Here is a 19,429-nt window from a genome sequence, read left to right as displayed (position 1 = left end):
TTAAGTTTACGGGTGGCAACAGAATACCAGGAATCTAGGAAGGATCCATTGGGGAGTAGGATGCTGGCGATATATCGTAATAGTATAAGCCATTGTTATTGTTGTAAAATGGCATGTTAGATAAGAGGGCGAATCCAGCATAAGAAGTCCTGTCATGTTAAAAAAATCGAGAGTGGCCAGTGTAGAGAATGGGAAGGAAGAGCCATATATTGAACATAATGTTTAGAATAACATTGAACTTAACTGGTTCTGTAACAGGTATAGCCGAATAGCAGCTTAGCGGTCTCGACATGCTCTCCGAGGCAGAGAGGCCATCGTTGGGCTGCAGGTTTGAAAGTGGGGCATCAGCGCTGGGTTTCCCCTTGCAGTTGAAGGAGAGCGGCGTCTCCGAAACACTGTAGTTTGGGCATCCATCGATTCCTCCCTGTCCATCCGTGAAGGCGATCTACTCAAGGTGAAGTCTGCATACCAATTTGGTAGATCGATAGAAGGAATGTCGAGTGTGTGGCAGAAGCTGTTCAAATCTTCTGGGACTCTTAAGAGAGTAGTGCGGTAATGCTGTGTTGCCGAGAGCCCAAAGGGGAATTTCCAGCGATACGGGATTCCCTTGCTCTTGAGGACATCAAGCAGTGGGCGCAGGTCTTTTCGGTTTTTGAGGGTGATCGCCGATAAATCCTGGTAAATTTGAATGGTGTGACCGTCATATTTTAGTTCCCGTTTGTGTCGTGCCTTCCGGAGAATTTTCTCCTTTAATTTGTAGTCAGAGAGGCAGCAGACTGTCTCTCGCAGGGTCCGCTTCCCTGCTTCGTGGTCTGAGAGCTCTGTGGATGCTCTCCATCTCTATTGGTGTCTGACAGGGCTTTTCAAGGAGTTGGTTAAAAATGGCCGTCACTGTGGGGAGTATTTGGTCGTTATCTACCATCTCAGGAAGACCTCTGACCCTCAGGTTATGTCTTCTTCCACGATTGTCAAGGTCTTCCACATGTCTTTGAAGATCGCGGAGCTGGGAGGTATGAGTGTTCACTGTGTGACCCACTTTCCGGAGTACTGTCTGTTGGTGCTGCGCCGTCTTCTCCACCTCATGCACTCTGCCCGCTATAGCTTGGATCTCATGTCGGAGGTCAGTGGTGGCTGCAAATAAAGTATCCTTAATGTCTGCCACCACTGTGCATAGATCATTAAGGCTTGGTTGCCATAGTGAGCTGGTTGCCATAGTGGAAAGAGCGAGAGGGGGAAGCGCAGGAGACAAGGTAATCCAGTCAGGGCCTTTTCGATGTGGTGTTCGAGGTGTTTTCCACCATATTTAGTCTGTGGGTCCAGAATACTGCGGGTACCACGTCCGTTGGGTTCTCTTGGGGATCTCGATCTGGATCCTGATGTTCCGGGGAATGAAGTCCCCATATTTACGAGCTGAAATGCAGTATCAGTCCCCTTTGGTAGCTGATGAAAGGCAGAGGTCTGACGGAGCTGAGAAATTAGGCAGCCATCTTCTCTCTAGGCAAACCACACCCCCCTCACAAGTCAAGTTTTTATTCACAGAGGATATAGCAGTGTCAATTGCTGAATCCCACATTTCTTATTAAACTCCCCATCCATGGGATAAAGTGTTGAAAAAAGTGTTTGGAGGAAAAAACTGTTTATCTGGGTGCTCTCACTCATAATACATACATTTTTTTTTTAGCAATGAATGGATAGGAAAAGCATGAATAGCTTGGGGAGGCTTTAGCGAACCCAAACAAGAAGTGGGCTCATCGGCTGATTCCGCTACTGGCAGCAAAAATGGGGAGCGGACCAATTTAGGGAGAGATTGTACCAGTAATCTTTAAGATTTTGAATCTGATTCTTCTGCATTAGACTCTTCGGAAGAGGAGTCACCAGCTTCTTCCTGGTCCCCTGAGAGAAATTTGTCATCTCTCGCCCTCTTTTCCTCAGTTTGAGGGCCCTGGTAATGGAAGGGGACCTGTCGCGCTTAGTCCCACTCTGGGATGCGATTAACCCCAAGATCTTTTGTTCCAAGCCTAAAATGGTTTAAAAAAAACCTCTTGAGTAATATATACAGGGGCCGCAGTGTTAAGAGCAGCTGCAACACCCAATGGCCCCGATGGCTCATTCTGACCAGCCATTTCATTGTCAGGGGAGGATGCCATCTTATTTGAGATGGTTCTAGGCTTTTTTTGTGTCTTTCTATAGCCCTCTTTTTAGGTGTTTTTATCCCCCCTTCCGACCATAGCCCAATGCGCAAAGCAGAGGTACTACCAGAAGCAACACATCCACTGCTTAAGCAATAGTCCAGCCCTGCTGCTGCTATTAATGCTCAGCCTGATGCAAAAGTAAATGTGTCAACAGGAAAATGCCTATCACCAAACCTCTTTCATGCCCGTCTTTGCTCTTGTGTCCCTCTGCCAGCTTACAGCAGCAAAAATTGAGCTTTTAAAAAGCACATTCCCACACTGAACGTTGGAAAACGCAAATGTCGCGCTAAGCCCTGCCCCCTCCCTCCCCTTTTTCTTTTTAAAAAGTGTTTTCCCGCGCAAGCCTCTGATCCCACAGCATTGCTCTGTGAGGGAGAAATGGCGAGGCAGGGAAATGGAAGCCTCCACCGAGTAGGGGCAGCGTTCTGATCATTTTTTTTTTGCTCTCTGCTAATGCTCACCTCGTGAAGAGGGGGAGAGTACAGCCCAGGCAGGGGTGTCTGGTGAAGAGGAACCCCCCCACCCCAGACTCACTGAAGGTCTGCCTGCTAGCTGGAGAAAAAGAAGCCTGCTGCTCCGGAACACAGAGTGATCTCTTGAGGAAGCATGAGGTTTGTGCTATACACAGGCCCCAGTGGTGACACTTAGGCATGACAACATTTACTAATTAAAGGAGACATTTCATAAGAAAATTCAAAAATGTCTTAGAAAACTCCACTTACCTTTCCCGCCGCAGGGTTTTCTGTGGTAAAAACCAACAGACCCAATCTGTTCCATTAACAAACCTTCAGAAACAGGGGACCTTCGAGGAATCCACAATCCTGGACCTGTAATAACGCCCAGCCAGTATAACCTTATGGCCTTAATACCAAGAGTACTGGATCCCGGGGTCCAGCTCTCTAAAAACAGAAGCGTTACAGGCAAAACCTTGTTTCTTTGGACACAAGGCCCGGGTACCATTCAATTCGGCCTTAAAGACCATTTGAAAGGATCCGGCTGCATAGCTAGCCCCAGCAAGGATTGCCTCATTGGACCCCTGCAAACCACATCTTCACTTCTGACCAACACCTCAGACATTGGCAAAAAAACTGAGGTACTCCCAGTAGTGGGAGGAGTTATATAGGGAGCGGACTTCTTGTCTTAGGGTGTGCCAGTGTCCAGCACCTGAAGGTGGCCTATAAACCACATAGTAACTACTATGGCTCTGTGTCCCGTGATGTACAACAGTGGATATATGGGATTGTGTCAATGTGCTGGTGTAAAAAAGAATATATATACAAAACGTACAATATATCAAAAAAGTGTGTGCAGATCCTATCATAGGAACCAACAAATTCTAAAGTGCTCTAGTGCAAAAACAACATCTATAGGTCCACATTTAAAAAAAAAAAACACATACCAGTATAAAACCATATAATATCCATAAAGTCCCACAAAAATGATAATCAATATTTGTGATCCTTAGTATAGTCCAAAAAAGAGAAAACTAAAAATCTATAACATAAAAGTCTCTTCAAATTTTCTTTGTAACATTTTCTCTATGCATCCATATATGATCCACCACCATTATTGCCCTAAATTAACCCACCGACTCATATTGGTGGTCAGATTATAAACTAGCTCAAAGCATCTTCCATGTTATGGAAGAAATCCTCTACAGTGATCTTTGCGGTGTGATCCTCTGATGTTACCCAATAGACGATCTCTCAGCGGACCCGATCGTAACGATATAAGAGAGAGAAGAAACTTCACATAGCATAAAATCTTTTTTTTTAAATCTCTACTGTATTTAAAAATATATAAATTGCACTCAACTGCAAATGTCACAACTGACACACAGAAGAGGCATATACAGGTCCTTCTCAAAAAATTAGCATATTGTGATAAAGTTCATTATTTTCTGTAATGTACTGATAAACATTAGACTTTCATATATTTTAGATTCATTACACACAACTGAAGTAGTTCAAGCCTTTTCTTGTTTTAATATTGATGATTTTGGCATACAGCTCATGAAAACCCCAAATTCCTATCTCAAAAAATTAGCATATCATGAAAAGGTTCTCTAAACAAGCTATTAACCTAATCATCTGAATCAACTAATTAACTCTAAACACCTGCAAAAGATTCCTGAGGCTTTTAAAAACTCCCAGCCTGGTTCATTACTCAAAACCGCAATCATGGGTAAGACTGCCGACCTGACTGCTGTCCAGAAGGCCATCATTGACACCCTCAAGCAAGAGGGTAAGACACAGAAAGAAATTTCTGAACGAATAGGCTGTTCCCAGAGTGCTGTATCAAGGCACCTCAGTGGGAAGTCTGTGGGAAGGAAAAAGTGTGGCAGAAAACGCTGCACAACGAGAAGAGGTGACCGGACCCTGAAGAAGATTGTGGAGAAGGACCGATTCCAGACCTTGGAGGACCTGCGGAAGCAGTGGACTGAGTCTGGAGTAGAAACATCCAGAGCCACCGTGAACAGGCGTGTGCAGGAAATGGGCTACAGGTGCCGCATTCCCCAGGTCAAGCCACTTTTGAACCAGAAACAGCGGCAGAAGCGCCTGACCTGGGCTACAGAGAAGCAGCACTGGACTGTTGCTCAGTGGTCCAAAGTACTTTTTTCGGATGAAAGCAAATTTTGCATGTCATTTGGAAATCAAGGTGCCAGAGTCTGGAGGAAGACTGGGGAGAGGGAAATGCCAAAATGCCTGAGGTCCAGTGTCAAGTACCCACAGTCAGTGATGGTCTGGGGTGCCATGTCAGCTGCTGGTGTTGGTCCTCTGTGTTTTATCAAGGGCAGGGTCAATGCAGCTAGCTATCAGGAGATTTTGGAGCACTTCATGCTTCCATCTGCTGAAAAGCTTTATGGAGATGAAGATTTCATTTTTCAGCACGACCTGGCACCTGCTCACAGTGCCAAAAGCACTGGTAAATGGTTTACTGACCATGGTATTACTGTGCTCAATTGGCCTGCCAACTCTCCTGACCTGAACCCCATAGAGAATCTGTGGGATATTGGGAAGAGAAAGTTGAGAGACGCAAGACCCAACACTCTGGATGAGCTTAAGGCCGCTATCGAAGCATCCTGGGCCTCCATAACACCTCAGCAGTGCCACAGGCTGGTTGCCTCCATGCCACGCTGCATTGAAGCAGTCATTTCTGCAAAAGGATTCCCGACCAAGTATTGAGTGCATAACTGAACATAATTATTTGAAGGTTGACTTTTTTTGTATTAAAAACACTTTTCTTTTATTGGTCGGATGAAATATGCTAATTTTTTGAGATAGGATTTTGGGGTTTTCAGGAGCTGTATGCCAAAATCATCAATATTAAAACAAGAAAAGGCTTGAACTACTTCAGTTGTGTGTAATGAATCTAAAATATATGAAAGTCTAATGTTTATCAGTACATTACAGAAAATAATGAACTTTATCACAATATGCTAATTTTTTGAGAAGGACCTGTATATATATATTAGCCGGGTCAGCTCTGGCAAGACACCTTGCAGCGAGCACCAACCAGTCTAAAACAGCGTGATAACACCTGTAGTACCCTCCCTATGCGTTTTGTCACTAGACATCTTTTTTTTTTTTTTGTATTTTTATTGAAAAAGATTCAGAAGAATGCATATCAAACCATATTTTGAAGTATCAATTAGTCAGAAATAAGCATTTGAAAAAAATATAAAACTGTGGTGTTAAGCGTCATAAAAGTGAAAATAATGGAAAATAATATAATAAACAAATAATAATCAGTTTAGGTTGATTATCAAACAGAAAAGGCTACCATACAGTGAGAGACTATGTTCATCATTAAAAGGACGAGTATTGATCTATCTATTAATCTATCCACAGCATCCTCTACCATGGCTGTCATATGCTCCATTCTGCCGATATCAATAATAGCTTGTATAAGCTGGGCCTGAGTTGGAGGAGAGGTGGATAACCAAAATGCAGGAATAGCTCTTTTTTGCTGCTAGCAGGACAAAGGTGGCCAATTTTTTTGAAACTTTTCCCAATCCAGGGAATGGGAGGCCCAGAAGGAGGAGTACCGGATCCAGTGGGATGGGGGGAGTCTAAAATCCGTTGAAGCAAGGACACGACCATGGACCAGAAAGGAGCAATCAGTTCATATTGCAAAAAAATACGATGAGTACCCTCTAAGTTTACCACATCTCCAACAAAGAGGAGAGAGGGAAGGATCATAGTGGTGTAAAACCTCAGGAGTCCTATACCAAAAATAACACTTTGAATGCTGTCTCTCTTTGCACCACACATCAGGATATTTTGGAAGTTGAGGTTCATATTTTAGCCCATGGGGGGGGGGGGGGGATTTGTTGTTTTGTAAGATGCAACCATTTACTCATGTATGAGTGGGGTTCCAAGGAAAGCGGCAGATTCTCTTGGAGGAGCTAGTATATAGCGGATATTAGTCGTGTTTGTTATGGTCCCTGAAAACAAATAAGTCACTAGACATCTTGCCGGGGCAGTCAGACTGACATACAGTGGTGTGAACATTATACCAACAGTAAAATATGGTGGTGGTAGTGTGATGGTCTGGGGCTGTTTTGCTGCTTCAGGACCTGGAAGACTTGCCGTGATAAAAGGAACTATGAATTCTGCTGTCTACCAAGAGATCCTGAAGGAGAATGTCCGACCATCTGTTCGTGTACTCAAGCTGAAACGAACTTGGGTTCTGCAGCAGGACAATGATCCTAAACACACCAGCAAGTCCACCACCGAATGGCTGAAGAAAAACAAAATGAAGACTTTGGAGTGGCCTAGCCAAAGTCCTGACCTGAATCCTATTGAGATGTTGTGGTAGGACCTTAAATGTAACTGAATTAGGACAATTCTGCAAACATGAGTGGGCCAAAATTCCTCCAGGACGCTGTAAAAGCCTCATTGCACGTTATCGCAAACGCTTGGTTGCAGTTGTTGCTGCTAAGGGTGGCCCAACCAGTTATTAGGTTTAGGGGGCAATCACTTTTTCACACAGGGCCATGATGGTTTGGATTTTTTTTCACCTTTAATAATAAACACCTTCATTTACAAATTGCATTTTGTGTTTACTTGTGTTGTCCTTGACTATTGTTTAAATTGGTTTGATGTTCCGAAACACTTAAGTGTGACAAACATGCAAAGAAACAGGAAATGAGGAAGGGGGCAAACACTTTTTCACACCACTGTATGTAGGCCCAAACCTTACATTCACAACCTTTAGGATCCAGGGAAAGGAAGAAGAATGAGGCTGCCTGGCCATATCTTGCAGAGATATTCATGAGTCTAATAGTCCATAAAGATCCCAATAATGACCCCCCTAAAAAGACTGGTAGAGAACCGAAGGGGGTAACAGCCATGAAATAAGCCTAAGAAACATAGGTAATGTGCACAAAAGCTACCCCGAAAGGGTAGACAGGGATAGAAACATTAAAAAAGGGACGTCAGAAAAAGAGAGTAGTCCATTGAGTCTGCCCTTTTTTTTCATTAAGTTTTTTGTCTGAGTATAGATAATATGTTTGAAGTCATTTACTGTTGACCGAATACACTACCTCTTCTGGAAGTTTATATTCCTCTTGCTGAATGAAGAGTATTCTGCAACCCCAGAATTGTGAAAAGGAGCCCCAGAAGAACAAGTGTTACAACCAAGTGTGGCGTGCATTTGTAATCACCCCCCTGAGTGAATACTTTGTAGAATCACCTTTCGCTGCAATTACAGCTGCAAGTCTTTTTGGGGATGTCTCTACCAGCTTTGCACATCTAGAGAGTGACATTTTTGCCCATCTTCTTTGGAAAATAGCTCAAGCTCTGTCAGATTGGAAGGGGAGTGTCTGTGAACAGAAATTTTCATGTCTTGCTACAGATTCTCAATTGGATTTTGGTCTGGACTTTGACTGGGCCATTCTAACACATGAATATGCTTTGATCTAAACCATTCCATTGTAGCTCTGGCTGTATGCTTAGGGTTGTTGTCCTGCTGGAAGGTGAACCTCTGCCCCAGTCTCAAATCTTTTGCAGACTCTAAAATGTTTTCTTCCAAGATTTTCCTGTATTTGGCCTCACCCATCTAAGCCCTTGTACATACGGTCGGAGATTCCGACAACCAAATCCGTCGGATATTGTCCGTCCGATTTTGTCCGACGGATTTTGTCCGAAACTATTGCATACACGCGGTCAGACAAAGTTGTCGGAAAATCTGACGTGATGACATTATTTCATTACGACGGGACTACATTCATGCTAGTAGCCAATAGCTTTGGTGTAGGAATTTGATCTGAGCATGCGTGGCACTTTGTCCGATCGGAATTCTCTACACATGATCGGAGTATGTCCGATCGGAGCATTTTGACGGAAAATTTTACTAACAAGTTGGAAAACTTGGTCCGTCGGATACTCCGACGGAAACAGTCCGATATAGACCACACACAGTCGGAAAATCCGACAAAACGGTCCGATAGGACACATTCCGTCGGAATCTCCGACTGTGTGTACAAGGGCTTAGACCCTTTAGAAGGGTTCCGAATGCAAACCTCAAGGACCCTCTCCATGGGGGTGCGTCTGAGTGTCCCACAAAGGAGATGCCAGAAATGGAGACTAGGGTAGCTACATCACACTCCCTCCAAAAAGTAGCAGATGCCTCCAAAAAACAAAGAGAGGCAAAGCCCTTGTCAGGGTAGAGAACAATAGAAACTGGTCCCAGCCTATCTTTCAAGTCAGAGAGCTACCCTAGAGGGAAGAGATGCTGAGAGGTAAGAGATTATATGAATGATTCAACAGACCCCAAGGATATAGGATTCTTCTGAAAGGCAGGAGAGACAACCTGCAGGAGACAGAATGCCAGAATTTGAGTCACCGCTTGGACAGGAACAAGGGATCCCAGAGATGCTATCTGATTGAAACCTGTAGGCGTTAGGCCCTTTATAAGAGTTTTGTGTGCAAAGTTCATGGACCCTCTCTGGGGGGTTTGCCTGAGTGTCCCACAATGGGGATGCCAGAAAAGGACACTAGGGTAGCCACATGACGCATGCTCCAAGAAGTAGCAGGTTTCCCTTTGAAAGACACAAAGGGGCCAGGTCCTTGTCAGAGTAGGGAACAACCTGGTCCCAGGCTGTCTTTCAGGTCAAAGAATCCCTCTAGAGGGGAAGGGTGCTGAGGGGCAGTAGGTACCACAAGGGATTCAACAGTGCCCAAGAATATAGGATTCTTCTGAAAAGGAGAGAGACAACTCAGATACACTATATTGCCAAAAGTATTGGGACACTTGTCTTTACACGCTCATGAACTTTAATGGCATTCCAGTCTTAGTCCGTAGGGTTCAATATTGAGTTGGCCCACCCTTTGCAGCTATACAAGCTTCAATTCTTCTGGGAAGGCTCATCCATGTCTTTATGTGCCTTGCTTTGTGCACTGGCCCAGATCATTTGGTGGAGGGGGGATTATGGTGGGGGGTTATTTTTCAGGGGTTGGGCTTATTCCCTTAGTTCTAGTTAAGGGAACCATTAAGGTGTCAGCATTCCAAGACATTTTGGACAATTTTTCCCAACTTTGTGGGAACAGTTTTTGGTGATGGCCCCTTCCTGTTCCAACATCACTGCCCCCCAGTGCACTAAGCCAGGTCCATAACGACATGGATGAGCGAGTTTGGGGTGGAGGAACTTGACTGGCTTGGACATAGTTCTGACCTCGACCCAATAGAACACCTTGAGGATGAATTAGAGCAGAAACTGCGAGCCAGGACTTCTCGTCCAACATCAGTGCCTGACCTCACAAATGCGCTTCTGGAAGAATAGTCAAACATTCCCATAGACACACTCCTAAACCTTGTGGACAGCCTTCCCAGAAGAGTTGAAACTAATAGTTGCAAAGGGTGGGCCAACTCTGATCCCTACGGACTAAGACAGGGATGCCATTAAAGTTCATGTGCATTTAAAGACAGGCGTCCCAATACTTTTGGCAATATAATGTAACTCCAGAACCTGAATCACCCCTTGGACAGGAACAAGGGATCCAAAAGCATGTGGAACCCAGGAAAACCTGGTCAGTTGCACTGATTGGTCCAGTAACATGAGAAAGGATAGCGAGGGGCAATGAGGTGCCAGACAGAAGGAGTTAGCTTGTGGGCTAAAAAAGGGCAACTTCGCTCACAAATTGCCAGGGAGGCAAACTGCTCAATAACCTGGCCCGCTATACAAACCCCTCACTTGTAGAAATGAGGGTGCACCTTTATGCTGAAAACTTTCCGGAGGGGATAGCTGACCTGTGGTAAACGCTGGTCAATGCTAGAAGACTGTGGTGCTTCAAAAATAATCTGTTCAGGGGTCAAGTCTTGGGATTATGAATCTGATTCAGGCATAGCAACAGAAGCCACAGGCCCAGTTAGATTTAAGAGCTCAGGAGGGTCAGAGACAGACTCTGCAGGCGATGGCGCCAGTACACGCTTGGATCACCTGCATGTAGTGTGCCCCAGTAACTGAGCACAAACAGCTAAGAAATCTTGACTGAACATAGAAGTGCCTGTAGACAGATTACAGGTGGGTGTTGGGTCCTTTCTAGTGTTACCAAGTAAATTACCCTAGAACCACTATCAGAGTATGGGCTGAGATCATGGAACTTTGGACTGTCTTCTCTGTGTCTCAGTGAGTTGCTTCTGTGTAGCAGGATACAACTAGGCCCAATGTGAGGCAAGGCCTCAGGTACTCAGAAACCCAAGCAGCTGGTGCTCATAATGGTTTTTGCAGCCAGAGGGCACCGGGTTGTTATAGGCAGGCAGAAGAAATGGAGGGTGGAGATCCACATGGTGCTTCAGGAGCAGTCGGTGATAGTGCTTCTTCCCGGCTAAATGGCAGGAAAGAGAGTGTGGAGCCTGTGCATGGGTAACTCCACCAAGTGAATGATGTCAGTTTGGTCCCTCAGCCTTAACCATTTCCATGATAAAACTTCCAGTAGTGGAAATTTTGAAAAGGCGCCCAGCATTGCATGGTACGTTTCATGGCTTCAGCCAGACCGTCCTTATTCACAAAGTGAATCTCCAGAGACAAGGTCACACCAGAGGTTGTCCCACAGCTCTCTGCAGCTAACACAGTACATTCTGTTCTGGAAAGTGCCACAATGCAGAGGCCAGTGCCAAAATCACTTTCCAGGCTAGCCCAGTGGAATCCAGGTATGGCCTTCAAAGCTAGGCTGAGGTAATGCTGATCTGGATAACTGCTATGGAGAGACCAGCTCAGGCAGAGGTGTCAGTGAGGAGTCACAGTGGAAAAGAATCCCTAACAAAAGGTGTCAATCTCCAAGGACACTAGCATGCTGCGTAGAGTTGGGGTTCTACATGGGTTGGCTTAAGATTTATTTTTGTTTGCCAGTGTCCCAACCTTCTGCAGGTGGTTAGTATAACCTGTTTTTGAATGCTTGTGTATGAGAGAACAATTTAAGTCACTAATACCAATCAAACTTTTTCCATTATAGAGACTCAGAAAGTCTTGCAGTCAAAGCATCAGAATGGGAGCCAGGAATATAGCATTTGCAGGCAGAGGCAATGGCAAGCCACTTATTACTCCTATAAAAGATTTCCTTTGCTGTGTATCTATAGGCAAAATAATTTTTCAAAATAATGAGGGAAATCCCCTCTTAACCACTTGCCTACTGGGCACTGTTGCCCCCTTCCTGTCCAGGCCAGTTTTCAGCGCTGTCACCCTTTGAATGGCAATTGAGCGGTCATGCATCACTGTACCCAAATGAAATTGTGATTGGACACAGTTGATCACATGGGAAAGAGCCTACGTCATCAGCTCTTTACCCTGATTGGTGATGCCCTGTGTCTGAGGAACACATCTCACCACTGATCGCCGCGCCGTGTGCCAACAAGGGGAGAACGTCATATGATGTACATCCGGAGGGACAAAAGGCCCACCCAGCCGTTATTCTACTATAGGCCGGGCAGGAACAGGTTAATGCCGACAACCTGTCATTGTTTTCTAATTATTATTTTTTCAGGTTTACTTCTATTTTAAAGCCTAACTCCACATTTATTCATCCTTTAAATAGTTGATTTGGGCCAAGCTGGCCCAAAATACCTATTTACAGCACTAACAGGTGCGCTTGCTGGGCACACCATTACCTGTAGGTAGCCTGAGCAACATACATTATACAGCTCTGTGTTCCGGTAATGAGAACTTCCCATCCCACTCAGAGAATTAGAGACAGGCTGAGCGCTGCTCCATCTCACTGCTGGAACACAGCCCTATATACTGTATGTAGCTGAGGCTACCTACAGCTAACACACAGTAAGCTTTGACAAAGCATTTGCAGAGCTTTCAGCAGGATTTGTTGAAGCTTTTAAACTACAATTCAGCTCCAGTTGGTAAATATTGAACACAAATACTAATGAGAAAGCGGATTGCCACTTTGAGGAAGCTGCTGGCAGGCTTCAGCACTTCTTGGAAGCCTGCTATAAGCTTGTTTAAAAGTGGCAATCAGGACTCTCACTAGGGTCTGTGGTTCAACAGGTATCATATGGAGTTGAATGGTACTTTAAAAGCTTCAACAAGGCTTGCTGAAAGCTCTGCAAATGATTTGTCAAAGCTTTCTGTTCACACTGCTGTTATACAAGCTGAAGCCTGTGTGAAACAGGCCTGACAAAGAAGCAAATGTACATGTGGGATATTAATTTACACAGTGAGAGCAGTCAGTGGGTGTAGAGATTTATTATATAGTCTATACATTTATCTTATAGAAAACTATTGTATTAAACCTTAAATTAAAAACTTTCCTGGTTGCAGTGTGAGCAGGTGGGTGATAGGTCCACTTTAGATTTTGACAAAGAGCTCAAATATATTTCCAAGAATCCATGCAGTGCCCCCAGTTGGCGGTGTATGACATGCCAGACCCATGACATAGCATTTCAGCGGCCAACGTGGAGCTATAAGAGGTTTGACGACAGGAGGACTCCACTGTTCATTATGAAGATTCACTCTCCACACCTGCTGGCGTGTCGTTCTATCTCACTGCTCTGGAACCGGGATGCACACAGCGGGCATGTGACCCAGGACTCTGGAACATCTCGAATGACCTGGAAGCCATCCCAGGAATCGTCGTCTGAAGATGATATGACAATATTGGGAGGCTGATACACTTCCCCGCAGCTAGAGGCGTGAACAGGAAGGACATCAGCAGGAAAGTACCCTGGAAAGGAAAAGAAGAAGACATGCTTATATAACAGTCCAGGATGAAGGCAATGTGATAAAAAGGAAGCTTTAGCTATATGAGGTGCCATCTGGGTTGCACAAGACGATTAGATATGTAAATTCAGCCATGTTCCAAACAGACCCTCCCCTACCCAACGTCTTCTTGGTATTTTGTTTTTAACCTACTATACATACCTTCTGCAGACTTATTGCTGGTCTGATGCCATCTCCATCACTTCCTCTGGCTGCAGCAGATTGAGCACGCTCATGTAACAACATGCAAGGCTTGCTTAGTCCTGGAGAACTGTGAGCACAGCCTGTGTGATGAAACTTCCTCCAGGAACGCAAGTCAGAGACAGGCTGGATAGGCAGGTGATGGGCAGAATGATCCGAGTGTCCTTCTGCCCAAAGAGGTCCTCAGGCACTGGACTGAGAAGGGAAGCCGGGGACTGAAGGCTCGCCCCCAAGTCCAGACCCTCAAGAATAGAGGGGGAGACTAAAGAGGTCTTAGACACAATGAGAAAAAAAGGGAGACAGGGTTAGAAGGGCATTCCCTCAACACCTTACAAACTCCTGAAAGGGAGGAAAGGAGAAATGTCCTGACAGCTAAGGAAGGGTTCAATGATCCACAGGGTGTAGATGTTTTCAGCAAGGATTTAAGCGGAGAAACCTCACACACTAACTACCACTGATGGCACCTGTGAGCAGTACAGGGACAGGGTCGTCCAGCTCCCAAGGCAAGGATCCAAAACTATGCCCCCCTCCCCAGTGGTTTATACATGCCATAGAATGGGTGTACCCACCCTGCATCCATTCATTGCCACTTTGCACTTCTGTGACAGGGGAAGCTTCTCCTCCTGCAAAATCCTATCTGGTCAATCTTTCAAGTGTTAAGCCCTTCAGAAGGGTTTTGACTTCAATGAACCAAGAGCCATTTCTAAAAAAAATCTGAATCAGAGATAGAAACAGAGCCACAGACCTGATTTAATTTATTTCAATAGTTTTTATTGTATCTGAGGAAAGTAATGGTACAACAACAAACGAAGTAGGTGCTACGGGTACAAGTCACTATAGTTGCTTTGCACATAACAAACAGTGCCAACGTTAGATCTCAAAAAGGCAAATACAGATATAGTGCATGTTCAGGAACCATGACTTCCCCTAGCTATAACTGGTGCAATACAGATACAGAAGTTTGAATAAAGAACAGGGAGGGGAAAGGAAGAAAAGGAGAGGAAAGGGGAGGGGAGAAGGGGACAGTCACCCTTGTTGGTTATATTCTTAGTGTCACTCCAGGTTCAGGATGTAATACTTCTGGATCTAGAACTCAGTTATAGTTGGACCGAACAATTAGAGTTGGATAACCAGAGACTCCATTTACGTCTAAAGGATGCTCCTGCAAGGGTGGTGTTTGCTAGTAATTTTTTCATTTCACAGTGGTGATTTAATGTGTGGATGACATCTAATGGGGAGGGTGGGTTGGCAGTATTCCACAATCTCGTTATTGTGATTTTCGCAGCCAGGAGCAACTGCGTCGCTATAGCCATAAGAGCAGGTGGCAGGTCTTGAACGGTCAAATGCAATATTGCTAATTCAGGTGTTGGAGCTATGGGTGGGCCCCCAATGTCAGACAATATGGAAAAAATGTTGTTCCAAAAGGACCGTAATGATACACAAGCCCGCAAAATATGGTATAGTGTACCAGACTCACCGCAGTTCGTCCAGCAGAGGGCAGAGTGTGAGGGGTAAAATCGGGAGAAAAAAAGAAAGAAAAAAAGACCTTTCTCCTGCTGTTGTGCCCCGCTTTTAACTCGCGTACCAACACCAGGAATAAAGAAAAGTAGCTACCTTAGGTTTCGGTGGACAAATAGGACATATGATTAATATCAAAAATATTTTTATTTATTTCTATACATAAAATAATAAACCTTAATTGAATTGCATCAATCGATCCTAGATGTTTACACAACATTAACCAAAGATGACCCAAAGATCATCCTTATCTGCACAGTTCATACACCCTGACTTTCGACAAACAAAACCAGACATACTCATATATGCAACAATAAAACAGATAGAGGTGCCTCCTATGGCCATACATGTGGCGATATACCGAGTATGATCAAATTGTACCAATATTACCCTTCTATTAGGAAGCATGAGATAAAAATCTCTCGGAAATCTGCACATGTAGGGTCATCAAAGTAGCAGTAATTGGAAATGGGGATAATTATGACCAGACAACGGTCCTAATCTCTCATTACTACCTCCATTAAACCTACATAGCAATTCTCTTTAGTTGAAATAGGAATATCTCAGGCTCGTGATTATAAAAGTCTCATGAAGATCTCTCAGTTAGTTCAGTCAATTATTATAATTCTGAGTCTCCTTCTACCTAATCACTTGTAGCAGAGTGTAGCAAACCTGAACCCGACATTTAATTATGTGAAGCCTTCACCTTCACTTTCAGTCCTTTGCAAGCAGCGGCATAAATGACAGTCAATACTGAAAATGTAACAATCAGTGGCAGTGAATTGATTATATTCAAACTCAGTCGTATTTAAAGTGCACTATTTGTCACACATGTCAGACTTTCCTATGATACTGTGACTGTTTGAAAGTTCCATATATTCAGCGGTTCCATAAAAGATGCCTTGCACCAAAAATGAATGATTCTCAGACACACTGGCTTACCATACCCTGGGGATTTCACTCAGATTTGCTGTCTCAATATATATATGAGATTCTCAGGCGGCCGTTCGTTCATCAGACAAGCTGAATACTTGGATGCAATCTTTCTCCACAGACTATTTTAGTCGATCAAAAATCCAATAAGTGTGTATAGGATCTTTCACCACTTGTTTTATAACATCTAAGTCTCACCACCTCTGTTATACTGAATCCACTCCAGGGTCTTTTGCAATCAGCTGCGCCAGCTGCCTTTCAAACAGGTGTCCGTTCAGATGCTCACTCATTCCGATATTCCATATTTCTGATCCAAACTGCTTATACTTTGATTCATGCCCAGAAGGGAGCCTACTATCCACACAAACAGACGTTTGTGTGGATAGTAGGTGATTAAGTAGAAGGAGACTCAGAATTATAATAATTGACTGAACTAACTGAGAGATCTTCATGAGACTTTTATAATCAGGAGCCTGTGATATTCCTATTTCAACTAAAGAGAATTGCTATGTAGGTTTAATGGAGGTAGTAATGAGAGATTAGGACCGTTGTCTGGTCATAATTATCCCCATTTCCAATTACTGCTACTTTGATGACCCTACATGTGCAGATTTCTGAGAGATTTTTATCTCATGCTTCCTAATAGAAGGGTAATATTGGTACAATTTGATCATACTCGGTATATCGCCACATGTATGGCCATAGGAGGCGCCTCTATCTCTTTTATTGTTGCATATATGAGTATGTCTGGTTTTGTTTGTCAAAAGTCAGGGTGTATGAACTGTGCAGATAAGGATGATCTTTGGGTCATCTTTGGTTAATGTTGTGTAAACATCTAGGATCGATTGATGCAATTCAATTAAGGTTTATTATTTTATGTATAGAAAGAAATAAAAATATTTTTGATAATAATCATATGTCCTATGTGTCCACCGAAACCTAAGGTAGCTACTTTTCTTTATTCCTGGTGTTGGTACGCGAGTTAAAAGCGGGACACAACAGCAGGGGAAAAGTCTTTCTTTCTTTTTTTCTGACTATATGTTAGCTACGGCTTCGGCCTTGTAGACTCTGAGGAGTGACATAAGGACTTATTTCTTTCAGAGGGGCCCACTGCCACTATTTGGATTTATTCGGTAGTGACAGTGGATATGGTCATGTAACGGTATAATTAGTAAAATCGGGAGAGTTTAAACGGTGTAAGGTACCATGCGTGTACTACTTTCTGGTACAATTCCCAATGGTTGGCACATTTAGTGGAAGCATATGTAATGGCAAAGGTTTTTTCCCCAAGAAGCTTCCGTGAAGGCATTGCCCAATATTCTCTCCCATTTGGTGATGGTGGTAGGTTTCGAAAGGCTGGCACAGTTATTGAACATCTTATAAAACAAAGAGATCCCTTTCAGTGGCGGTTTTGGGTCCTGAAAAAACACCAGCATTGATGCAGGTATGTCCAGGTGCAAAGGTAGTGGATGTCTATGTAGGAAGGTTCTGATTTGGAAATATGTGATTAGTGAATAGTATACATGAATACTAACGTATCGTCATAAAGTGAATAAAGTGTATACTAGACCTAAAATGACATTGATGTGAATATTACAAAGAAAACCCCCACAATAATTAATGTAGATTGACACAAAAAAAGGGTTATAATGTGTGCTAGATTTAAACGAATAGTATTAACTAAAATAATATTCAAAAAACCATAAAAAGTTCATATGTGATGAAAAAAATATATTTATATATAGTCCCAAGATTAATATTGGTTCTTCAAACTTGACATAAAGGTGCAAAAATATCCACAAATGCGTGTATATAAAAACAAAAAAATTTTTTCAAAACAATCCTCCACCAGTGAGAAGAGGGGCCGCTTACCAGAGCTTTAGATCCCAGTGTTAGTGAGATCAGTAAGGCAACAGCACAGAGGTTTCTGGGTGAACCGTCACAGGCATCCCACCATCTCCATCTCCAATATGAAGCCTCCAATCGAGAAACGAAGGTGTCGTAGATTGCTGACACCACGCTGTCTCTATCTCCAATACGAAGCCTCCAGTCCGGGAACGAAGGTATCGTGGATCATATAAAAAATCGAAGACACTCGCATAGCGTAAAACCACTTGGTTTAATAAAGTAAAGTTTAAAAGATTTACACTCACATGCGTAAAGAAAAAACGATCATATAAAAACGAGCCGGCCGGACTCGTGTGCCGCCCGCACTTCCTGGTTGGGCGTAGAACGCGGAGACGTCAGAACGCCTATCTCCCTACGCGCGTTTCGTCACGAACGGACGTGTTCACGGGATGCGGGACGGCGTTCTGACGCACCGCCTATATACAAATTCTTAAACGGACAGCCTCGGTCTGAGCTCCATGCTGTCCTCTCAATCCACCATGTTGGGTGAGGGAAAGAGGACTGGAATGCCCATATTAACCCCCAGTCCACCATTTTACATAAGAAAAAAAAGGGGTAAAGATTTTTGCCCTACCATTACGCAGAGGCAAACCCATAATAATAACCCTCCCGATTCTTTTAGGAACCATAAATTAAAAATACAAAATTGTTATAGAAGTACATAAAAAGAAATTAAAAAATTTCTTTCAAATATCAATTGAAAAATATATTTATCAAAAGGTATCCAATAAAATAATAAAACAATATTAAACACAAACAAAACAATCCAAACGGATAAACAAGACAGCTTCTGTAGTAAAGATATATACTGTCTCGTATGTCCAGATACTAATACGTTCTTAATTGAAAGAATTATATACCAGTGGAAATTGGAAACTTTTTATAGTAGTAAAACCACTGATATGGCGTGTCAAAAAATGATAAGGGCAAAAAAACCTCATTGGGGACTCATGGAACTCACACCAAGTTTACAGTTGAAAAAGCAGCAACTACCACAGGAAGCTTAAGCTATGTAAATTATTCCAACCAATCATATACTATTCAAGAATTGTCAATAAACGCATTTACGTCTACTTCAATATTAAGACCATGAGGAACATAACTTTTTAATCTGTGTATCCACATCATTTCAAGCTTGGAAATGCTTCTTACCAAATGGGTTCCCCTCCAATGGGGGTTGAACTTGTCAATTCCCATAAATATTGTGTTGGTAGGGTCTCTATTATGTGCCAGCAGGTAGTGTTTGGAGACCGAATGCTGGGTATATCCTCTACGAATATTCCCAATATGCTCATTCAAACGTACATGTAAAGCACGTTTGGTCCGCCCTACATACTGGAGGCCACAAGGGCACTCCAGCATGTAGACCACTGCCTCTGAACAGCAGGTAATAAAGGGTTCTATGGTATAAGACCTAGATGTGACCGTAGATCTAAAGGTAGTACTTCTCCTAGACCGACAGCCATTT

The 19,429-nt window shown here is 43.4% G+C and overlaps 1 protein-coding gene across 1 annotated transcript in view; it reads right to left on the bottom strand.

Moving 5' to 3' along the window:
• Positions 1 to 12,872: 12,872 nt before the first annotated feature.
• The window catches only part of LOC143927335 (short transient receptor potential channel 2-like), a 66,986-nt gene continuing 60,429 nt past the window's right edge, over positions 12,873 to 19,429 (bottom strand). Inside the window, exon 10 of the mRNA XM_077451341.1 lies at positions 12,873 to 13,366. Coding sequence (XP_077307467.1) covers positions 13,152 to 13,366 — 215 coding nt within the window. The 3' untranslated portion in view covers positions 12,873 to 13,151. The remainder of the gene's footprint in view (positions 13,367 to 19,429) is intronic.

Source organism: Lithobates pipiens, unplaced genomic scaffold (genome assembly GCF_037356315.1).
Source record: "Lithobates pipiens isolate NorthernLeopardFrog02 unplaced genomic scaffold, aLitPip1_a1.2 Scaffold_23, whole genome shotgun sequence".
Lineage (NCBI taxonomy): Eukaryota > Metazoa > Chordata > Amphibia > Anura > Ranidae > Lithobates > Lithobates pipiens.
Note: the sequence above shows the minus strand (reverse complement) of the source record. Positions and strands in the feature narration are given on the sequence as shown.